General features: G+C 43.4%; 1 protein-coding gene across 1 annotated transcript; it reads left to right on the top strand.

The window, feature by feature from the left end:
* The first annotated feature begins 948 nt into the window (after positions 1 to 948).
* LOC309706971 (potassium voltage-gated channel subfamily A member 3-like) lies at positions 949 to 3675 on the top strand. Its single transcript, XM_082534016.1, has one exon. The coding sequence runs from the start codon at positions 1212 to 1214 to the stop codon at positions 2760 to 2762; it is 1551 nt and encodes a 516-aa protein (XP_082390142.1). The 5' UTR covers positions 949 to 1211; the 3' UTR covers positions 2763 to 3675.
* The last annotated feature ends 10926 nt before the right edge of the window (positions 3676 to 14601 follow it).

Raw genomic sequence — 14601 nt, forward strand, 5'->3', positions numbered from 1 at the left:
CTCATTAACCCTGCTTGTCATCCTAAACCACAGACGGTGACAGACTCCTTTGATGAAGCCTGTCAGGATGAATTAGAAACAACACTGATTTTGCATTTTCGTCATTAATCGCAGCCGTAACAAAGACTGACACTCAGACTCTTCTTTGAGGCGATTCTATCAACACATGGCACACATGGCAAGTCTCTCTCTCTCTCTCTCTCTCTGTGTGTGTGTGTGTGTGTGTGTGTGTGTGTGTGTGTGTGTGTGTGTGTGTGTGTGTGTGAGGGCACTCGTTTCGAGTGGAAATGAGGTGACTGATCCTGGAGCTTATGTGCTATGTTGGCAATATCCAGGAGAGCATCTATAAACGAATACACACAAATTGAGCACGTAATAAACTCAGCTCTCAGCTGAGTGCTGATAAAGAGCGCGCGCATAGATTTACCAACTGGGGCGCGCTTGTTTTCAGCACCATGGAGAGCAACACCTCCTCAACAAGAAAGAAGACACATGGCAGAAATGCAAGAATTTCATTTTCTGCGCTGCTTGAAAACGGCACGTATCTAGTTGCCCCGGTACATCCCTCTGTTTCGGTTGATTATCGAAATCCTTATGATGTCATTTCTGTTGGAAAAGTGAAGCTGTATCTAACAACACTTGTTTTGTTTTGTTTTTGTTGGAAAAGAGGACAAATAAGATTCAATTGAAGATTAGAACGAGGACTTTGCTTTCCTCTATGATTTTCTTTTTTTGCATTTGTGTTGGAGGTGAATCGCATACATTTTGGATTCGTGCCCTTTATGTTATTTTTGCTAAAAGGGAACTGGCAGGCGTGCTGATTTGCTGTCATTCCCACGTGATAAAGATAATAACGGGTTCGCACGAGCTCACAGCGTAAGAATAAAACTTGGATCTAACAGGTGTGGATCTGATTTCATCAAGTGTTTTCGGCTCGCCACACAAGGGTGGGTGCTCGACATTAAGTGTCAAGTTAATTTCCGATTGGGCGGGTGGTGGACGTATGTCAGACATATGCGCGCTGTGGGTGGGTGTCGGCGTGTTTGGAAAAAAAAGCCAGAGGGGAGTGCAGCGCTTCAGCGTGTGGATAGGCAGAGATAGGTGATGGTTGGAGGAGCTGTAACTGGCGTCGGCCTCAACTCTCCAAAGCTGTAAGCTTTGGCTGGGAGTGGCGTGGCGCACCCTGCTCCTCCAGACTGAAAACCACCTGTATGGATGACCAGACCTCCAGCGTGATCCTTCCGCACGCGTCAGCGGGACACAGGGGACGCAACGAGTCTGACAACCGGGGTTATGCCGAGGAGAAGGGCGTCATGACGGTGGAAAACATGCTGGAGGAGTCCGCCGTGCTCTCAGCGCCTCACCTGTCGGTGGACAGATATGAGCGCAGTCGCCAGGGATGCTGCGAGAGGGTGGTCATCAACATTTCTGGTTTACGTTTCGAGACGCAACTGAAAACTTTCAGCCAGTTCCCAGACACGCTATTGGGGGACCCGAGGAAAAGGATGCGCTACTTTGACCCACTGAGAAACGAGTACTTTTTCGACAGGAACAGACCAAGCTTTGATGCCATCCTCTACTACTACCAGTCAGGAGGGCGCATACGGAGACCTGTTAACGTTCCCATTGATATTTTCTCAGAGGAGATCAGGTTTTACCAACTCGGTGAGGAGGCCATGGAGAAATTCCGCGAGGATGAAGGGTTTATAAAAGAAGAGGAGCGCATCCTCCCCAAAAATGATTTCCAGAAGCAGGTTTGGCTTTTGTTTGAGTACCCTGAAAGCTCTGGGCCAGCAAGAGGGATAGCCATCGTTTCAGTGCTTGTTATTTTAATTTCAATTGTTATTTTCTGTATGGAGACTCTGCCGGAATTCCGGGATGACAGAGACCAAGCCACAGTGGCACCCGCAGTTAATGGCACTGCTCCCTTCACGTCAAGTCCATTCACAGACCCTTTCTTTGTCATCGAAACGTTGTGCATTATATGGTTTTCTTTCGAGTTGCTGGTCAGGTTTTTTGCCTGTCCCAGCAAAACTACCTTTTCCAAAAACATAATGAATATCATTGATATCGTCGCCATAATCCCCTACTTTATCACTCTGGGGACAGAGCTGGCCGAGAGGCAAACCAACGGCGGTCAGCAGGCGATGTCCCTCGCCATCCTGAGGGTGATAAGATTGGTGAGGGTCTTTCGTATTTTTAAGCTCTCCCGACACTCAAAAGGACTTCAGATTTTGGGACAGACCCTCAAGGCCAGCATGAGGGAGCTTGGCTTGCTCATATTTTTTCTTTTTATCGGAGTTATTCTCTTCTCCAGTGCAGTTTACTTTGCAGAAGCAGACGACCCCACTTCAAGTTTCTCCAGCATACCAGATGCGTTTTGGTGGGCAGTTGTCACCATGACCACAGTTGGTTATGGGGACATGCATCCGGTCACTATTGGTGGTAAAATAGTGGGCTCTCTGTGCGCAATAGCAGGCGTGCTAACCATTGCCTTACCCGTGCCAGTGATTGTGTCCAACTTCAACTACTTTTACCACAGAGAGACTGATGGAGAGGAGTACCCACAGTATCACACTACAGGTAGCTGTGAGCACCTCCCCTCAGAGGAGCTGAGGAGGTCGTGCAGCTCCTCATCTCTCAGCAAGTCAGAGTACATGGTGATAGAGGAGGGCATCAACAGTGCGTTCAAACAACCCAACTTCACCACCGAAAACAACCAGAACTGCGTGAACATCAAAAAGATCTTCACGGACGTGTAAATGAACCCCGCCATGGATCATTTATGAAGCATGATGAGACAGTACCTATAATATTTTTATATAGCCACTCGTAACGTGTCAGTCCATATCTGTGGATGAAAGCTGTAAACTTCTGTTTTAACAAGGTATTAATCTTTATTTTATTTGCACCAAAGCAAATGGAAACGATACAAAAATACTTCAGTGAAGATTTTTCTGTTTTCAGTGTTTCTCCGTGATCAACAAGTATTAACCTGAGCAAAAAAAGGAAAAAAAAATCACGCACAGAAAAGTGTTTGCTTCAAATCAGAGGAAATAATAACAATAAAAAAAAAAGCTTGTTAAAACAGACATTTTTCAGCGTATAAAGCCACACGATGCCTACATATCTTGATGTTATAATGCGACCGTTGTTGGTGTTCATGACTGGGATAGACGTGTAGCATATAGTCTTCTACTGAATCTACCCACCAGTCCAAAAACGACGTCTTGTGCTTCGTGGAAATCAATAGACTATGGTAATTTATATAGCCCAATGCCTGTTTCGGTTATATTTAATATCATAACCTGTCCACATGTTGTTCGGATTATTATTCAGGTAATAAAAACGCAGAGTGCTGTTAATGGAAACGCTTATCATAAAATATGAGTTGAGCTTTTCGTACAGTGTATTTTAATCCAGAACTGCCTATATAGCCTATATTGAATAAAACTCAAATGAACTGACTCAGGTCCCACCTGTCACTCGTATATTCTTTAGAATAAATGTGCTGCATCTTAGCAAACTTTGTCCAAAGCGAGCAGGAGGAGCATGAAAACAAGAAAACTGTGAATAATTGTGTGATTGAGGTCATGTGCGCAGTGATGACAGAATGGATAAAGGGAGGTAGAACGCGCGGCGCATCGCCGCCTTCCGCTTGTTGAACCGCCTTGTGATGCAGTCTCCATGGCTACGGTGGTTTCCTGGGTAACCCCCTCTCATACTTCCGTGGCATTGTGTTGCATCTTCACAAACTGTTGTTTTGCTTTCTTGTCCTTGGAGGGGAAAATGGTGCATATTATTTTGGGTTGGGTTTGGCGATTCATCGCTTCCCTTAAAGATGGTTAAGGCAGAATCAACCAAGCAGCAGTATTACTGTAACTATTTAGGGAAAATGAAGCCCACAGCTTCAGATTACATGAACACAATGAAAGGCTACAGTCTCACTGTATTACTGAATGCTGCTCTCTTTTTCAGATGTAAAAGCGCCATTATGTGAGCTGGCACACCAACGGATGTCAGCTGCCTTTCATCTCCCACCTGCAGAACTGTGCACGTGAGCTTTTTGGTACAGTGTAGCTAAACAGAAAGCAAAACTCCAGTCAGTCCAACAATTCGTTACAGAGTAGCATTTTCTCTAATAATACATGAGTGTTTGCATCATAAATGAGAAGTTTACAAAAGTTCAGTTACAAAAGTTCAATTATGACTTTGCTTCTGTTAATTTTAGAGCTGAGTTGTAGTTCTTTTCATATAGATTCACTTGTTGATCATTTTCTATATTAAATGATTAATGATTTAATCTTTAGAATAGCATAACTAAAATGTGACACCTTAACATTTAAAGGCCGATTTTTTTTAGCAAAGGTATGAAAAATATATAGATTGGCTAAACAATCTTCTCATAAAAATTTAACATCTAATTATTTTTATTTGGAGGATCTGGAGCTCTCTCAGTATCATGTAATTGGCATCTTTAAGTACTGGGACATCACACTAAAAGTCACCATTTTCATCAAGTGCGTCATGTATCATTAAGTACTTCACTTGTTTTTAAGGCCTCTGAACAGTCTGTGGAGTCATGCTTGATTTCAAAATTGATGCGTGGTGTGGAACCTTGATAGACGAAATAGACCTGTAAATAGCTCAGTACTGCCCTCTAGTGGCTCAGTACAATTGTTGCTTTCAGGCAGGGCTTAAACATTGAACTTGGAAGATAGAGTCTTGAGGGGTGAATATGTGGTATATGGTGCCTTTATACACATTTAAAGATTTGTCAAATAGTCAGTGTGTTCTTTTGACCAACTTGTATGTAATATTGTCCTCTCACAGCATTTTTAACAATTTTAAAAAAATCCAAAAAACCTTTTGAACGTTTTGTATCTGTGACTGGTTTTGATTGTGGGTTTTAAGCCCCAGTACCCTTACAAAATCTTAAACGAGTCTATTTATGTTTATGTTTACTGGAGACTTATGGAAGTTTGTCATAAGAGACTTTGATCTATCAGATGAAGAACCGATCCCAAAAAAGAAGTAACTTCATTAAAGGTTTAAATTTATGGTGCCTTTTTCCTCTGTGAATGAAATAAGAAGCAGTAAAAAATCACTTTATTAGGTGGCTGACAGCACGTATCTGGAATTTAAATGCAGAGCCACTATTTTAAGAAGATTAAATGTTTTTGCTAACATTTTTAGAAACATTAATATTCAGTTATATATATTTATGACTGATTACAGGGGTGTTATTTCCATTTTTCCATACACTAGCATAACATAATAAATTTAAAGGTTTAATCATCTTTTGTATAAAGTCAACACTAAGACCTCAAGGCTATATTCACATCATCTTGTCAACAGACATTGAAAATGATAGGCCTTATAAAATTAGACTTTATGGTAAGAACAATAATTTATTGTCATTGAAGAAATTTATTGCCTTCATGTTATCTGCAAACTCTTTTTGTGGTAAAGTGAGGAAGAACCACTTATAAGTACTTTGTATGTGCATCTATGGATTATATTCAATCTGTGGAAGATAAAAATATTATTTTTCCTGAAGACAAAATTGTGAATCTAGCAATGATTATTGTTATTTTTACTATTGTTACACGTGCACCGCTGAGGAAGATACAGTGTCTTGTCCTAGAACCAGCAAATGTGACTATCTAGGATTTGTCGTGCAGGTCAGGAAACTACTTTAAAATCCAGAGGCGTCTAGTGTGACCCATAATTCTCATGTTTCCCATGAGACAAAGAGAATTACAGTTTGCAAGCTAGAGCTAGGGAAAAAAAGGAAAAAACTTTGCACAAGCACTAAAAAGGACACCAAGGTTGCTTGAAATTGACTTTGCAGTATGCTATCCTGTTTCCGGACTGTTGCTTTTAAAGCCATATCTTGTGTTCCCAGTGCAGCATTGAAACAAATAAACAAAATGATGAAACATTAACCAAGAAAAAGCAAAGGGATGTAACAATAGCCTTGTGAAATGCCTTTCAGAAAGGTTGCTATGATTATATCATGAAATTGATATATTCCTGCTTGTAATGTTTTCTAAAGGGATCTACAAAAGTATTTCTTTGTAATGGTGTTATCACAGAATTGACTGAGACCGCCTGGGTATCATAAAATTTGATCCATGTTAACAAGTTAATTTCTCTTCAAAGCTGTTGTTAGAGATTTCACAGAAACACAAGCACAAATGTGTAACAAAGGTGAACCTAACATCTGAAAAGGTACAGAAACCTACAGATGACTTAAAGTCACCTTAAACATACTTTAAAGTAAGGTGGCTTGGTTTAACCATTAGACACTTCTTTGCTGAGTTTTCTGTTTTCTCAGTTCTGCAGACAAGACACCATGTGTCCTGCAGCTCCAGGTGCATTGCCTCAGAACTGCTGAGTGGTTTTGTACTTTCTCTTTCCCCCTTCTTTAATGTATTTTTAACCAGGAGAAAATGAAACGATGCTTGTGATTTACCCACTACCATTAATCATCTACAAAGCTCGACAGCTGTGCTTGCAAGATACATCTCCAGTACAACATATCTTCTATTAATTTTTTGGTTTTGTGAAAGGTAAGAACGACATTAGAGATTATCTTATTAGGAGATCGGTGTTGTTATGCTCTAAATTGATAAAACACTGGATTGTTCATTTCTGCATTTAGAGCTAAGAATATAGCAACATGACAACAAATACATAAAGATTAACATGTCAACCTATTTATTTACAATTCAGGACCTTTTTCAATACATGTCGTACTTTTGTACTTTTTACTTAAATGAAATGTAAATGTAAAAAAAAAAAAGCCAAATATGCAAACACAAAATCTTGTTCTGTATCGTTGTATCTTCTTTTTCTATTCACTGCAGACCAAGAATTAAAATCCAAATAATTACTCATCCTTAATGTACACTTATGGCTTTGATATATGTGCCAAGTTGTGTCACTTCTCCTCTGTGGATGTCCATGTGGTTGGAATGAGCATGCTGGAGTACTCCACAGCTGTAAGACAGTGAGAGCTGGTATACCTCACTGCACTCAGTAGTGGGATCTTGGTCATTAGAAAAAAAGAAAGCACTGGGGAGGGGAAGGTGCATACACTTGAGCTTACATGCATAGTACACAAACACACACAGACAGAAAATCGCAGACAGCTCCACGGCTGGTTCTCTCCGACTCTGCTGCTGCAGGCGGATTCAAAGATGTAAATCCAGGATTGTGTTCAGTTCTGGGTGGGGGGTTTGGAGGAGACCTGTTTGCTGCCCTCATCATGCCAACATTCTCCACATGAGAGGAGTCATGCCTCACAGCAGCGTGCTACCTCTGATGATACCCAGCATGCCAACATGGGGAGTGTCTGCCAGGAGAGCTGCCTCATGTCATCCTTGAACTTTATAGAAGCACCCAGATGAGAAATGGCGGTGTCCGGTACAATTACTCATAGCACTGGACATTTTCCTTCCTGCGCTGATGATATGTTTTTTATAGTACGGTATTTGCCCTAAAACTGTAACTCAGTGTTGCCAAAAATAGAAACTATGAGACATATTGCCATTGTTTCTCTCGGTGCCATTCATCCATCTGCTCTTTTGAGAACACATAATGGCACTCTGGGGGCTATTCATAAAGTTCACTCTTCTGCATCAAGACTCAGTGTTCAGAGCTTTCAGTGAGACAAGGAAAAGCCCAGAAAGCATATTAGAGAAAGCATACGTATATCCATCCCCCCACAGGCCACACAGAAAGCTAGGAGTCAAAGTACTGTAGTGTAATGTAGGGTACTGCACCATATGCTGTAAAACATGCACCAGATGTGAAAGTGTGAAACAGGAAAGATGGAAAATACAGACTTCACACTTTTCCTAAACACATTTATATTTAACTAATCCACCTGACTGCAAGCGGATAAAATGTGCTTTGTCATCATGCTGTAACTTTACCTGAAATATCTTGTTGGCACCAAAAATGCTGTAGTGATGTCACAGTCCAAATCCTCCCTCTGCTGCCCCTAGAAATGGTTTCTGTAGCAACCGTAGGAGGCTGTGCAAACGATTCACCCAGCTACAGCGACAATGCTGACTTGGGACAATTTCTTCTGGTATTGATACTATTTCTAGGATTGTCCTTATCTCAACATATCTATGATGAATTAGATCAACAAAGAATAGTCACGTCTGAGTGAGGTTCGAAGTTTGAAGCACTGTGACCCTGGAAACTGTGCAGCCCTGACTCACCGCTCAGGTGTCCTGTGACTCAGAGTGGCTGCTGCATCCCTCAGCAGCATTGTCGACTGCAGACCAGACTCCTGCTTAAGGCAGGGGCACATGTTTTGGTTCACTTGCAAACAAAAACCAGGGCATTGCATCATCAGTGACATAGTAGCTGTCACTGTAAATCCCACACATCTGATAATGGTCACCTGTGCTGCACTTTTTGTCAAGCACTGGAAGTCAGACATTAATACACATGTTTTTTAAAAAGCAAATTCTTTCATGCACCGTTTCAACTTTTACAAAAAGGATGCAAAACCTCACTTTAGCAAAATATTCAAGGGTGGATAACAAAGTAATGACTTTGATTTACAGAGCCTTCCTGTGCATGTAAAAGAAAGCTTACATTTACTGACATAAAGTTTTATTTTTACCCTCTTACCCCGATACACAGAGTATCTTATTTCTTCTCTGACCTTGGTGTAATATAACCTAGTGCTCCTGCAAGCTCTTACCTTGACTTAAATTTCACTTTGTCATACAGAAGCATTGTATAATGCAACATCAGAGTATCCTGCAACAGTGACACTGACTCACTCATTTACTGACTCATAGACCTTCCTTTCAGCAGCAGGGTGGCTTACAGAACTGAATGGAGTCAAAATGTTTTGGGCAGTTTACTGCTGTCATTTCTTTTTTTTTTTCTTTCTTTTTTTTTTTGCCTGTCCCATTTGGTTCTTTAGCCGTCAGAATTGTTGTCTGGAGACCAACAAGGATACCCAGTGGATTTACTTTGCCAAATGGATCATCACGGCCTTGCCGTATTGGTCCATTTGATCGACCTTTGTTGTTATTATTTATTTTATTTTATTTTCAGTTGTTACAGACGGGACAGACATGACTGAGGGATGGGAAGGGGAGAAAGAAAGATGAAGGAAAAGAAAAACAGAAGGGAAGAGGGACAGTGAGAAAGGGCACTTAAAAAGAGAAAGAAGAGAAAAACACACACAGACACAATCATGCATTCCCACCCTCATGCACACATATACAAATACTCAGCACTCACCCAATGTAGGGATAGACATACATGGACACTCTACACACAATCACACTCCCCAAACAAACTCTATACCCCGGGTCCAGGTACCCTTGCCGCTGGAGGGGGAAACGGCACCTAGACCCAGGAGATGTTACCCTTTCCCCCGGGGTGGAGGCAAGCAGACCACCCCAGGCTCCGCAGCAGCAGGGAGGCCCCGAATCCCAGATCCCAATCGGATGGCCAACACCTCCTCCCAGCCCCCCCGCCCCAATGGCCAGCAGAGAACAGGGGTGTGTGAAGACCCCAACCTCCCTCCTCTCGCTCATGTGTAGTGTTGTGTCGTGTTGTTCTAAGGTGCATTTAAAACACGGGAGAGCATGGTGGTGCTGCCAGAGAGCAGAAGGTGTTAGCACGGCCCCTCCCGAGAATCCTCAATGTCTACATGGATTTAAAATTGAGAGGTGGGCACTGGTGCTAGAGGTGGGGTTAAATACACAGACCGTCCACTGGACACCGTTAACGTGCCCACCCTCAAGGCCCTATATGTATGTGTTATGAGAGTGTCAGTAATGTGAATGTCTAAGTTGTGGAATAAAATTGAGGGACAGGTGGCCAGAAGGGGCCAGAGGGGGGGGGATGCCTCCCCTGCACCCTGGTGACACACCCGCACCCCAAGGCCCTACTTGTGTGGGTGGGTGTATTGGAGCGGGAAGAGGGAGGCAGCCGGGGATGTGGAGGAAAAGAAGGGAGGAGCAAGATGCCCCTACCTGGGGCCAACTCCCCCGCTGACCCCAGTAGGCACGCCTGTCCTTCGGCACCCACCAAGGCAAGGGAGCCCAGGCCCATACAGACCGGGGCCTACGGCATCAGGACCGTACTGCTGTCATTTCTGCAGGTGTTCTTGTGTATGCAAAATGATGCATGTACTAACTTTTGTCTTGCATGACAGAAACATAACTCATGCAGTATACATGCTTTGTTACGTTACAAACTTCTACAGGTAATCTACAAGCCTGTAAGTTTTGAGAAATTAACTTGTGTAGTGGCCGTATGTGCATATTTCTGAGATCTGGCTAAGAGTGCTGGAGCTTGGCAGTATACCGCAGTGGGCCAGTGTCCTTGTCTCTCTCCTGTTGTCTGGCTCTTTTCCAGCATCTGCCCTCTTCCTGCTGGGCCTCAATCTGACGAGCATGACTCTCTCCTTCCCTCCCTTTTTCTTCTCCTCCCTCTCTTTACAGAGTCCTCCGTCCTCCCTATCCTCCCTTTCTCCATTTCTACCTCAGATGTACTGTTAGCTCCAGGGGACACTAAGGACAAAAGGGGCTATATTGCTTTATAGCCATGTACCATAGCCACTTATTTATTGTGTCCACATTCCTGGTCCCATATTTGTATGTGTAACCTGCCTCTTTTGCAGGGCAACTCAGTTCCTGAGCAGCAATGCTGAAATGACTCATCTCCCAGAGGGCCAAATAAATTGAGTCTCACTGAAGATGCACTGGAAAAATGTCTTTAGCAGCAAAATTGTTGGACTGCTCTATAGCCCAAGGAGTGAAAAGAATCAGGAGAAAATTCACAAAATATATAGGATAAGATTTAGTGCAAGGTTCTTGTTCTAGGAGTCTTGTTGATGATTTTGCATGACAGAATTTGTTAATGAGGAATTACACAGGAGAGTGTTGCATCATCATATCTGGAAGCAGAAAATCTGTATTAATGCAGCAGAAAATCCAAACATGAATGCGATATGCAGCCTCCTGTTTTCTATCTTTTTTTTTTACGGCTTACGGCCATACCACCCTGAACACGCCCGATCTCGTCTGTTCTCCTGTTTTCTATCTTATCACATTATGTTGGTTATTATGGAGCTTGTAATAGGCAGGCCAGGGTTTTGAAGAGATCCATGGTGGACCCTATGTTTAAAACCTTGTTCCTGTGTGTGTCTGTGTGTGTGCTGGAAACCTGTGGCTGCTGCAATGCAGTATGAAGGAGTAAGGCGGCATCACAGACCTCCAGCATCAATAAAAAGACCACTGCACTCCAGGGACTGTACCGGCTAAATGGCAGTACCAATTGCTACACTGTAAGCTCACTTTTGTGTCACCTGGAAACACTAAATACAGCTAATCCTCCAGTGATTTTCCAGTATTTCTGAAGCTACCTACCTTTCTTAAAAAAACATTACAAACATTAAAAAACATTTTTTGTATACAAATGTATATATACATATTGGTCCTCTAATCCATCAGTGAGAATGACCCTTCAGTCTCTCAGTTCTCAGGTTTATTTTCTCTTCTGCATGTCAGTGAGCCAAAAAAAACATCTGATGGAGATGCTGAAATCAATACCTCTTGGTAACAAATTCATTCTTGACACCCTCGCCTGCCAACTTATACAACCAGCCAGCCATTTGAACATCCCCATATGATTAAGGCACACAGAGCATTTAGAGTGTAGACAACCTTCACTTTTTAATTTAAGAAAAACACCTAATAGTAAGAAAATGAGTTTCAAAGACAGCATTTGCAGTCTTTCTAACAGGCCCCCAGCTCATAAATAATGACCATGCTGTCATAACTAACCTGGGAAAGCCATTATGAGATACAGAGAGGTATCAGCTTGTGTGGCAGCAGGAAGGCATGCAGACAGACAGCAGGGAAGAGGTTGGGAGCCATGATGGTCTCGGGGTCTGGCAGGACAAGCCTTGGCAGAGTCAGGTCTCACACAAATCATCCTGCTGTCTGCCCCACTGCCTGTTTCTCCTGAATCACCTCCCTCCCTTGCTCATCCAAGGGAATCCCACTGACCTTTGGCTTCTGAGGAGGTCACTTCTGGCCACGGCGCTTTCATTCCCAGCTCCAGTATTGATTCCCAGCTCAGGTATCAGAATCAGAATCAGAATCAGAAAGGGGTTTATTGCCAAATGTTGAGCAGGTTTACAACATTAGGAAATTGCTGCGGTGCTTCAGTGCAAACATAGTGTCATAAATAGCACTTAAATAGACATGAAAAAATAAAAGAAGGGATAAGAATTAAAAGTGCTACGTAGAAAGATATGTGCATGAGCTATACATGAGATATATACATGAGAATAAGAATTAAGAGTGCTACGTTGAAAGATATATACATGAGTGCAGGTGGTGATCAGTGCCAATCATGGAATGATGCAGTGAACACAGCGTAGGGTCATGTGTTAGTAGCGGGAACAGTCATATGGTTATTGTTCATGTGTCCAACAGCAGAGGGGAAGAAACTGTTCTTATGGCGAGAGGTTCTGGTGCGAATGGACCGGAGCCTCCTGCCTGAGGGGAGCAGGTCAAACAGACTGTGTCCAGGGTGAGAAGGGTCAGCTGAGATCCGAGCTGCACGCCGCAATGTCCTGGAGGTGTACAGGTCCTGCAAAGATGGGAGTCTGCAGCCAATCACCTTCTCAGCAGAGCGCACAACACGCTGCAGTCTCTGTTTGTCCCTGATAGTGGCTCCAGCGTACCACACGGTGATGGAGGAGGTGAGGATGGACTCGATGATTGCAGTGTAGAACTGCATCATCGTCCGTGTTGGCAGGTTGAATTTCTTCAGCTGCCTCAGGAAGTACATCCTCTGCTGGGCTTTCTTAATGACGGAGGTGATGGTGGGCTCCCACTTCAGGTCCTGGGTGATGGTGGTACCCAGGAAGCGGAATGAGTCCACAGAGGTGATGGGGGTGTCAGTCAGGATGATGGGGGGGAGTGGGGCTGTGTGCTTCCTGAAGTCCACAATAATCTCCACTGTCTTCTGGGCATTCAGCACCAGGTTGTTGTGGCTGCACCAAGACACCAGACGTTCAACCTCCCTCCTGTAGGCAGACTCATCCCCGTCCGAGATGAGTCCAATAACGGTGGTGTCATCTGCAAACTTGATTAGCTTGACAGACTGGTGGGTGGAGGTGCAGCAGTTGGTGTACAGGGAGAAGAGCAGAGGAGAAAGAACACAGCCCTGAGGGGAGCCGGTGCTGATGGTCCGGGAGTCCGAGACATTCTTTCCCAGCCTCACGTGCTGCTTCCTGTCCGTCAGGAAGTCAGTGATCCACTGGCAGATGGGATCAGGCACATTCATCTGGGAAAGCTTGTCTCGGAGATGGTCTGGAAGGATGGTGTTGAAGGCAGAGCTGAAGTCCACAAACAGGATCCTGGCGTAGGTTCCTGGGGAGTCCAGATGCTGCAGGATGAAGTGTAGGGCCATGTTGATGGCGTCGTCTACAGACCTGTTGGCTCTATATGCAAACTGCAGGGGGTCCAGGAGGGGGGCCGTGAGGGTAGTGATCATCAATAGTGATGAAAGGACAGAGTTTGTTCTTTATTCTGAATATAGCAAGGGGCAATGATGGAGGATTTGCTCTATTTTAGTCCCTCTGTTCTATCTATTATTCATGAATTGTGTTGCCAGGAAAGACTGCGAGTGTAACTGCCATGAACAGGCATTAAAAAAGAAGTAAAGCTGTTATTACTTCCACTATACTAATAACGCACAAGAGAACAAAGATTATCAAAAAAGCTCCTCCCACAAGCATTTATGTTGTTTCTGCAATAACAGTCATGCATGAACATGCTCACATATTTCCTAAAACAGTAGCCACAGGTTGATATATCAGCTTTTTATCAAATGCCTGAAAACTTCTCGAAGATAAACTAAATATGCAGAAATGAAATTTTTTTTTTTTTACTCTTAATTTTGCCATTGCAATTTGAGAAGATCGCATCTTTTAACCATCAGCTGAATAGTGGTGGAGCTGCGTACCCCTTTAAATTGCCCATACTGCAGATAAGGTGAGCGCTAAGCTATAGTGCAGATGGGGAGCGCGTTTTTCCGCCCTTGCCTTTCTCCATCACCAGCCCGTCTCTTGGTATGCATAGCAATGCCTGACTGCAGGTTTGACTAAGCTTTATATACCAGTCCTGCGGCCGAAGCTGACAACAGAGATATTTTGCCCAGAAAGTTTTTTTTTCTTCATGTAAAAATCTCTCGCCTCCCACCGTGCTGACACCATGCAGGGGCCATAAAGGCCACTTTACATGTGTGTTCACGTGTGTGCGTGGGTCTCCTGCTCAGTGAAATTGCATAATCTTCTAGCCCACTACGTAGGGCGGTTCTTTCACGCATGTCGTTTCAAGTCAGTGTCTGAGGAGGCTGCTCTGCTCACCATGTAGGCTATTGGGAGATTCTCAGAACTGTCTCTGCATTAGATACTGGGATGCACTGCCTGAGCATGTCTGCATCTCAGTCTGGAATCTGGTGGAGATGCTAATTTATGCCTAAATTATAAATAAAAATGTAAATTGACTGTCTGACGCATGCATAGATTAATTCTTC

This window comes from Aulonocara stuartgranti, assembly GCF_965226115.1.
Source record: "Aulonocara stuartgranti genome assembly, chromosome: 5".
Taxonomy (NCBI): Eukaryota; Metazoa; Chordata; class Actinopteri; order Cichliformes; family Cichlidae; genus Aulonocara; species Aulonocara stuartgranti.